General features: G+C 33.2%; 1 protein-coding gene across 2 annotated transcripts; it reads right to left on the bottom strand.

Moving 5' to 3' along the window:
- On the bottom strand, nucleotides 1-5942 carry LOC147275492 (tubby-like F-box protein 8). 2 transcript variants are annotated; one of them, XM_086253482.1, is made up of 6 exons: nucleotides 5639-5942; nucleotides 5378-5459; nucleotides 4297-4727; nucleotides 3999-4086; nucleotides 1943-2075; nucleotides 1-1325 (listed from the first exon to the last, which is right to left on the bottom strand). In XM_086253482.1, the coding sequence occupies exons 3-6, from the start codon at nucleotides 4642-4644 to the stop codon at nucleotides 617-619; spliced, it is 1278 nt and encodes a 425-aa protein (XP_086109608.1). In that variant the 5' UTR covers nucleotides 4645-4727; nucleotides 5378-5459; nucleotides 5639-5942; the 3' UTR covers nucleotides 1-616. The 2 variants fall into 2 exon arrangements, with proteins under 2 accessions (XP_086109608.1, XP_086109609.1); XM_086253483.1 differs by lacking the exon at nucleotides 4297-4727 and having other exon boundaries at nucleotides 5639-5939.
- Between the last annotated feature and the right edge of the window lie 4472 nt (nucleotides 5943-10414).

Genomic DNA, 10414 nt, shown 5'->3' with positions numbered 1-10414 from the left:
AGCTATACTAATTATTTCCTTTACTTCCCTCCTTAAGGTTCATTAAATCTAGTTCTAACACAACTAGTGAGCATGTTAATCAAATATACAATTCCCACTTCCCGATTTGCAGGCTTGCAGCAACCACAATCTGATCCACGTGCATCTCCATTATCTACTCTTGCAAAGCCAACTTTGCACCATGCAGCATCAAGACACCACTTTCCACCATCACCACCATCCAGGTCAACATGATAGCGACATCCACCAGCATCAAATGGCCACGACCATCCATCACCACCACAAAATACGCAGAATTAGGTTGGGGATAATAAAGCATAACTAAATGCACGGTAGCCAAACAACAAAAGCAATCCGATACAAGAATTAACAGACCAAATGCAGGTGACAATTCATCAATTAATTTACACAAAGTCATGGGTAACAGTTAAGTAAGCTTTCATATTGCAATGCTGTTAAACCCTGTTATCAGGAGAGCAAATGAGTTTTACAACAGAATAACAAACAATTTCCTACCCTAAAGGATAAACCCAAAATAGAAATGAGCAAAAAAAAAGTGAGGATAATGATTATCGATAGTCATTTCTTCTTACCACCATCAGTTTATTTTTTTATTCTATTCACAAGCCAGTTTGGTGTCAAAGCTGCTCAAGCAGATTGCAAAAGCCTGAAAGGCAGATAGAGGATAACGATAATCCATGGTGAACATATCTTTACCAACCTTGCCAAACTGCAAGATTATCTTATCATGTTCAGGGGGTGCTGGCTGAGATGGGGTAGGTGCACCAGCAGCAGGCTGAGTAGCAGCAATCAACTGAAAGTTCTTAACAGAAGCAACAGTTACCCGGCCACGGAAGTTCAGGCACCAACACTGTAATTGTTCATGCCATCGTGGGGGCTTGTTTTTCAAAACCAAGGGTCTTGTCTTGCCATCCTCCTCATCATCTTGAGGCCCACCAATTTCAGAAAACCGTGCACTACTGAACTCAACTGAGCGGTCGAGAGACTTTGAGAAAGAGATACTTCGAAATGAGTCTTCCAGGGAGCGAGGAAGGAGTTCCGGTTGGCCGGGGACAGTACCTCCTGCGTCAAGAGATGAGGCTGGGATAGAATGCATCATGCAATGCATCCTTCGCGGGCCACGAGTGCCCAACACATTTAGCTCATATGTTATCTGGGCAATGTTATAGCTGCCAGTTGGGACTTTTGGTGAGACTTTTTTGGAATTAAATCTACGGCTTGTCCGCCCCGGTGGGGGAATATGTTCAGAAGTGTATGCAGGCTGCGTATCATATACAATGAATTTTGTGCCAAGAAAGTTTGACCTGAGACATGAAACAAAGTTGATTTCTTAAAACCACAATTTGTAAAAGGTCCAAATATAAGCCAACTTATAGCTCCCAGTAAAATAAATAAATGATTAAACATTACAAAATCAACTGTTCTTGTAAGTCCATCCTGTCATAGCCATCCCTACAACATTATATAAGACATGTCCATTTGTGCTTTACATAATATCTATTTGACACCTGACAAAGGAATTTTATAAAACATATAATTTAAAATGTTTATGCCTCACTTCAACAGTTCAACCTGCCTGTATCCATTCCACTACAAGAAGAAGCAAGATCTTTGTGTTCTAAATAGGAAATTTGTTTTCAGTAAGACAGGTCCTATCAAATTTATTCATTCTATCTGAAGGAAGAATCAATGGCGTCATGCCGTCAAATAGTAAACAAAATCAATTAGAGCTTTTGAATAAATTTATTTTTATATATACAAAAATAAAACAAATTAATAAGAGAATTATTATGAAATATTTAACCAAACTGCTGGTTTGAGAAATGAGAAAAGAATGTGTTACTTTGTGTGTGTGTGCAAGCGCACTTGTAAACCTATAGAAAGAAAATAGGCTTTCAGTCTTTTCACATCATGTTCTTACCTAAGCTTTCCAATGTAAGTGCTGCTTGATCTTGAAATGTTGTCAGCATCCATAGAGATGACATATTCTGTACAAGTGGTTCGTCGGGTCCTCTTTGCAGAAAGAAGGAATTTCCCATTCTCAACTAGTAAAGCTGCAGAATTGTATAGACCAAATAAAGCACAGAATTAAAATCCGAGACCAATGGTAAACTTCACAGTGTAACATGTTTGATAAAGTAGGGGGGACTACATATGGGATGGTCTCGATCAAGTCAGCATAACAATTCATGATTCGAAAATGGTAAAAAAAATTAAAAAACTAGAAAGCACCCACTAAAAAAATATTTACATAACTTATGAACCATGATTTATAGGACACTTCTTCTATTGGAAAATTGATATGGCTGACATGAAAATGGCACATGAGTACACACCCATATTAGACTTAAATATTAATCTTGCAGAATGTTTAGGACTGTCATGCTGTTTAGAAACTTTTTATTTTTCTAATTTTTCTACTACATTTTTGCATGCTTACAAAGACTGCAACATGGATAGATATATGTGCATTGTAAAGTCATTCCCATGCAGTTGTCCCTGGTTTAGATTTCTGCTAGTTGTTGTGTCTGACACCCCATGTTCACAAACCATATGTTATAATGTAATAAAAGGCATAAGAAAAATGGAGTACCTAAATTCAATTTTTCACAAAATGTAAGTGACCAGCCATTTAAAACCTTGCAGGCTGACAAATTTAAGTATTTTTCACACCACACCATTACTCAAGCCACCTCAAAAGCCATTTTACATTAATATATTATTGCTATCACCATTATTAACTTCTTCTGGCTGATGAAGTTGTTGTGACCTAACAGATTATACAAAATACATGGAAGCATGAAATGTGTTCTTTTAACTACATTACTAGCAGGAAAGCTCAATTGACATCCTAAAGGACTACAAAAACTTGAGAGTTGGACAATGAAGTTGCAGCTTATGCTAAGAAACAAAACCAGCTTGGCAAGTTTAGATGTGATAACTGATAACTCTATATGTTGTCTACCCAAAATGTTGTTGGGAAAGATAACACCTACTACAAGGTTAATAAATAACGATCTCTCTCTTGGATTTTCTCTAGAGGAGTTTTTTGTTTCTAACTTTTTCTTCTAACTCTAAGAGAGGCTCTCTCTTTCAAACTATGATGTGTGAACTGGTGAAGGAATGGATTGAGAAATAAAGGGAATGTGGGTTTATATAAGCTTTGAGAGGAGGTGGGATCATAATGAAGAATCGTCCTCATTATGATGGAACCATCAGATGGTTCGTTTCCATAATGTAGGTTTGTCCATAAATGAAGGTTCATCTGAAATGCCAAGAGTCTTCATGAATCAATTCCATATTCATTTCACTGTACACCTATTTAATTAAGTTCATCCCCCATTTAAGGAGGGAATCCCCAAAAGACTCTCTCAAGCAATGGAAGGCTGGAAGTACTGAGCATAATATATAGAGTTGGAAAATGTATTTTGAACATTTTCAGCATAGTCCTTTCACCAGCCTCAAAGGAATCTGTCTAACAATTTCAAAGCAGATAAAGCATCCACTAGGGACTAATATGGATGGAATATGCTCAACTTCATTCTTATAAATTGAATGCATACAAAGTTTCTCTTTCTAGTTGACCATCTTAAACCAGATTATCATTCAAAAAATGAAAATAGAATCCCAGGTATCTACGTAATATAGATATTCAGCATTTATGCAAGTCAACCAGAATTAATTAAGGAATCCCAAATTTCTCAATAGCGAAACTACTTGAAGCTAGCATTTGGTGACATTCATGTAGATACACGACGACGCATTTTAACTTGAAAAACGCCAGAAGATTCAATGGAAATTCAATAATTGACAAACATTAATGAGATTGTATATGGCTATATAAATACTGATTCACTCATATCAATAAATAAATAGTGACTCAAATGTAGAAATATGTGATTGATGAATATGTGGATTGAAATCTTTGAAGCCGGCCAAAAATCAAATACAATTAAATGGTTAGAAAAGATGCTCACCAGGGCTAAGACACAGAAATAGGTGGTAAGTTAGGTTAGATTTGTCCCTCTTAATGAAGCATTGGACAATTCCATCCCGTGGACCTGGCTGAATAACCAAACAAAAAAGAAGGGGTAAGTATCGTTCCCAACATCATAGGCTTGCCAGCTGGTTTAATAAAGACTATAATAATCTTCAACTGCATGCAACATAAACAGAATCTTAGCAACTGCAGTTTCAACAAAAACTTGGGAAGAAAATAAAATTCCATACAAACTCAAGATGCACATCACATTAATGAATTTAAAAGGATTTGACCTGCTTCAAAGACACTGGAAAAGTAAGCTTTCCGCAAAACTCAGGACTCTTAACAATTTCTTTGCACATGATCCTCCAAGAACGGCAAACTGAGGCACATGCAACCACGTGCTTTCGAGAAGGCCATGTGCTCTCACTCTCCTCCAGCCTCCTAATTACATCATACAATAATTCTGGGGGGAGGCTAGCCCAACGACTGTTCTGAACGATAAGAGGCTCGTCATGCAAATCATTTAATGATCCATGAGATTTTCCTCTATGATGGCCCATCAGCCTGACTTCAAAACCCCTTCTAGATAAGCTCCCAAATCCATCCCTAACATCACGAACTATGCTACGGAATGACATTCTTACACGTGGACAAGAGTACCAAAACAATTATGTGTCTCCTTCAAAATCTTCTGACTTTTTCACTTAGCTTGTGCATATGGCTGCCCACAAACAAAAGTTGACTCAATTGCCAAAAAAATATCTTCTTCATAGAGAACAAGGTATAGGATGATATAGGAAAGGCAACAAAAAGTGAAAAGAAAAAGAAAAGTAGAAAAGGCAGATTCATATGGGCTATAAAAGTAGCTTAAAGAGCCAAACTTTAGATTTACTAACAAAACTTTTGGATTCATAAACATTATTTTGAAAAGAAAAAAAAAAAGGCTAATTACGCTCTACTAAGCCATGTAAACAAAGAATGCCAATAACACCCATCAATAGACTAAAATTTGATATATTGAACTGCATATATAACAGATTAAAAAGGAAATCTGGTCTCAAAAGAACTGTTTAACTCATTCACTGGAAATCCAATCACAAGTTCACCATGGGGAAAGAAATGTAAAGCATTAATAATTAACAAATTCTCAAGTAGAAAATAGTAGATCATTTCTGCATGATGATAGAGTATAACACGGACAGGCTCAAAATTTAGACTTGATGTTCATAATAAAAAAAAATTTCTTGATTTTTGTCAAACTTTCTTCTTTATAACTCTGTTATATATGGATATTAAGCTCATTCTAGCAAATGATGAAAGTAAAAGAGGGTGAACTTGAGCATCCACCAAGAACATAAGCGTGGGACTTACCTGTTAAACAAAAAGCCCAGATTATTACAGAGCTTGAGTTGGTCAAAGCTGCTCCATTGCTTAATCACAAGAAGTCAAAGATCTGTAAGACCAAGAACACCTTAAAATTAAAAAAACTTAAGACTTGAGCAGCTTACACTTAAACCCTGGATTTTTATGGGCATTTCTAGAGAAAACCCAGGTAGAAAAGCTAAAATTCTACGGAAAATTCTTAGAAACTTAATAATAAAAACAAAAACCAAACAAATAATAGATCTGCACCTCAAAAGATCAGTTGTTCAAAGACAGAGTCAAAAAACAATCAGACAATCTTTTCTATTTTTCTTCTTCTTCTTTTTCTTTTCTTCTTTTTTACTTTAGGTTTGCAAATTACAAAGAGATCAAGCAGAGCAGAAGAAGAGAAAGGAGGTCGGGTCAAAAAGTAGAAAACCACCCTCTACATTATCATTATCACTCTTTCTACCTTTTGGGCTCTCTCTCTCTCTCTAAGACACACATATACGGACTCCAAGCCCACATAAATTTAGTTCACGAACCACAAAGAAGAAAAGTGAGACATCATTTCTCTGTGTGTTTCCTTTTTACTTTTTTGTTTTGGGAATTTTATATTGAATGAATAGTTTGATTTGGTGTTAACCGTTAACTGTTAAGTAATAGTGTAACACTAATACAAATAATCAAAAACAGTAATACTAATACTAATATAGTAATATCTATACGTTTGGTGTGGAATTCTATATTCCCACATCCCAGTCACAGTAGACGATGACCAAATGGGTGTTTGACTTTCTCTTTATCTTAACTGACTGACGACTGACGAGGGGAACAAGTTTTGCAGAGTTTTGTTCGTCTATATTCATCTTCATCTTAATTTCCCAACTACATTACAGTAAGTAGATTCACATTCACCCATGTGACCTTATCTTTCGTTTTTCTTTTTTTCTTTTCTCTTCCTTCTTTTTCAGTCTTGGCACCTCAAGACCCTAAATTTTATTGGATTTTCACATAAATTTACACTTATAAATTAACTATTTGAGATTTTAAAGTATAAGTATTTGCATATAAGATCTTCTCCAATGGTTGATGCCTAAAAGTGAGAGTAATACTCATATTTACTGTTGTTTAAGTGTTGCAGAATGTCAAATCTAAGAGTATAATTTTTGTACTAAATTATAATATCCCTTAATTTTATTAAGTACCCAATAAATTGAATTTTATAAACTTCAATGTAATAAAAATTACAGTAGTGCTAGATATACTACATTTTTATACCATAATTTCATACCACCTTATGTAGCAACTTACATGGCATTCATACATCGGATACTAAAACATAAAAAGAAAAACCCAAAAAGAAAAAGAAAAACTATGTCCAATAAAGTAATGACACGTGAGATGGTATAAGAATGTGGTATAAGAAATTTTCCGATGAAATCTTTAAATTGATATTAATAATGAATATAATTAAATATATAGATAATTAGATTTAGGTTCTTTAGAAAAACAATTTTTAGATGGAGATCGGGAGTGTTTTAAAATTTATAAGAAAATCATTTTAAAACATAATAATTTATAAGAAAATTCTTTTAATTCATAATAAAGTCTTTTTAATTTATAACAAAATCATTTTAATTCATAATAAAGTTCTTCCCTGATTTGAAGGATATTTCCCCTCTTAGAGTGTAAAGTGAGATTTGTAGAGACTGCATGTTAGGTTTTAACCCCGAGATTTTGGGTAGAGCCCAAAATTTTGGAGTTAAAACCTAACATAAAGCAGTCAAATAAGAAAAATAAAATAACTTAATTAAGAACCCTAAATCATTACCAGTCTTAGTCTAAGAAAAACTCATAAAATAAATTGAACTCTAAGTCTCCCTTAAATCTATTATAAATTATTATCAAATGGGATAACATTCTTGCAGAATTGTTATGTTTTATGTCTTGTGCTGTTATTTATGCAATTTGTTCATTACTTTGATGATCTGAGAGTAAAGGGCATGTTGGAGCATGACTTTAAGTTTTGATCCCCCTAAACGTCCAAAAGGGTAGTATACTGATAAGCTAGTCGAGTTGTCCAGTTGGGAGGCTAGCTTATGGGTACATACTACTTGTATGGATACTCTCGTTACAAGGCCGAACATTTTGTTTTCAGTATTAGTAGTTGTCCACTTGGGTGCAATCATTATGTAAGTATGATAACCTGGGATCCTATTATTGTTGCATGGTTGAATCAAAAGGTTTTGCTAGTAAAAGACAGTTGTTTTTTTTTTTTTTTTTTGTGGATTTTCAACTATCATTGGTGATTTATGGTTTTCTTTTAAATGTGGTTCCCTTTTGAGCTTTTACACTAGAAAATGTTTTCAATAGTTTTCAAACTTAGCCAATGTCCTTTGAGGGGAAACTATAAACGTATATGATGCTTGTCCTCTACTGTACTATTTTCTTTCGGGGCAATAATCCTCCAGTTGACAATCTTGATTGATTCGTGGGGTGTGGCATTCGAATCTCTTATGGTGCATCCTAAGGTCTTAGATCATGTTACAGTACCATGTCTTTTGCATTCCAGTTAGTCATCCATCATTTTATTCCCTATAAAATTCTTGTTTGTAAATTGTAATTATCTCATCCTGCTTTATTATGTCATGGGTTGACTTATTTTTGTTGTACTTATTATTGAGCATCACTACTGTTTTTAGTGATGTTCACTAAGTTTGTTTTTATCTAAACAAAATACCCTAGTGGGTTGATTTGCTTTTAAATATTTTTAATCGATGCAATTCCTAAAGATCATGTGTGCATATGTTATTATGATCCAATCCAATCTTTTTACAAATAAAGGGTTTAACTTGTCTTTGGAAACTTATGAGTTTAATGTTCATGGTATGGGTTTATTCTTTTGGTCGAGGTTTTTAGGACATGTGTTATTGTTGCATACATGTTTTAAGGTGTGACACTTGTTCCTATGAAAGGGTAATACTAGGTGTATTATATTTTGGTACCATCCATCTAATAGAGGTGAAACCTATCAATACAAAATGTGGTACATCTTTATTTAAAAATATAGTATATTAGATGGTACTAAAATGTGGTACATCTAGCATTTTTCCCCTATGAAATTGTTGCTTTGGACCTTTTACCGGAAAGGATTGGTTGTATTGACGTGGGTGATTGCAAAAATTTATTAGTAGTTTATATATTTTATTTTAATGAATGCAAAATCAATAATAATTAAATTTATTTTAATCGTTAGCATGGGCTAAAAAAGAAAAGAAAATAGAGGTGTTGAGTGTTGACCGGTTAGCATGGGCGGTAAGGGCTTTTGTAAAACATTAGGGTGTCTGCAAATTTTTTTCATTATTTAAAAACTATCACATTACTATCATATAATAGAAAATTAGGATTAAATATCAAATTATAATAATTTTTTAGAATAATATGAATACCATATAATATTTCAATTGGACTACCAAATTTAAATGTAGTTTTTTATATTAAGTCACAAACATGTTGGCTTTTTTGTTTTGGGCTTTTTCATTTAACATTTTTGTCTTTGAGGCTTTTATATTGTCTTAGAAGTTGGTTAATGTAGTATAATTGTACTTGTGAGCATAAAATTACAATGTAGCCCTTAATTTAGTTTAGGGTATAGAAATGTGATGTAGGGTATAGAAATGTGATGTAGGGTATAGAAAAGAGGTGCATGATATATAAATGAGGTTTATGGTTTAGAATTAGGATTTCGGAGCTCAAAACCCGAGACTTAAACCCTAAGTCGTTTTGCTGCATAGCAGGCAAACACAAACATAATATTTTTTTATTAATTTATTTGTAATTGACCATATTTTTTTTTATTGTAGTGGCATGTGATTTAGTATTTGTGAATTATAATACATTTTACTATATTATTATGTTTGACTTTTCAATTAGTACCAAATCTAAAATGTTATTAAATTTTGTTATCTAAACTAAAAAATTATTAAAATTTGATAGCTAAATTCAACAGACCTTAAAAAAACTATCACACTATCTGGGGGAGATTAGAGTGCCCAAACTAATTAGTCTATCCCAATGACTATTTACTCTGATAAATGACATTTAGTCTTTTTTTATTGGAATAAGTCCTAAAAATAAATCTGATATACAACGATTAATAAAAATTAAAAGTAAAAACCAAATACTCTATTGAGATAATGAAGATAACGGAAAATTATTGTAAATTATTGTATGTGTCACATGGTGTTACAGTCACACACATTAATTTCTCGAGGAAATTACAGATTTAGTCCAGTTATTTTATACCTAGTTCAATTTTGGTCCACAATCTTTTTTTAGTTCTGTTTTAGTCCACTAATTGTTTCACTTGTTCAATAAAGGTCCAGATTTGTTTTCTCAAATTTGGCCTATTTTTTACCCTATCAAATCTCACCCAAATTCAGCAAATATATACTTATTTTAAAGCTATGCATTTCTTCTTTACAACCATATAAAGATCATTCAAATTGGAGTTCTAAAACTCAAGATAATTGACCCTAAAGTAGGGTACCCAAAACTGTCAATTTTTCAAATTTCACCAAATCTCAATTCTCTTAAATTATAATACTCCAAATTTGTTTTTATGACTAAGAAATGATGAAATATAACTTATACTTCAATTATAATTGAAGAAAACACAACCCAAAAGATTTAAAGTCACAAATCTGGACCTTTATTGAACAAATGAAACAATTAGTGGACCAAAACAGAACTTAAAAAAAATCGTGGACCAAAATTGAACTAGGTATAAAATAAGTGGACCAAATCTGTAATTTCCTCTAATTTCTCTAAGGTGATAGTTACTGAGCTACGTAGCTTTGGTCCTCCGGGAGTGTTATTTTTTTTTTCTGCTGGGCAAATTAGTCCGGCACAAAAATGGTTTTTTTTTTTTTTTTTTTTTTTAAATTAAACAACATGTTTTTACAGTTGTCTTTTTTTTTTTCAATTAAAAAAAAAACATATATCCGTATGTTTCGGTCCTCCTGGAATTTGGGTTGGAATTAG

Source organism: Dryas octopetala, chromosome 8 (assembly GCF_963921425.1).
Source record: "Dryas octopetala chromosome 8, drDryOcto1.1, whole genome shotgun sequence".
NCBI lineage: Eukaryota > Viridiplantae > Streptophyta > Magnoliopsida > Rosales > Rosaceae > Dryas > Dryas octopetala.
This window is presented reverse-complemented; position numbering and strand designations above follow the sequence as displayed.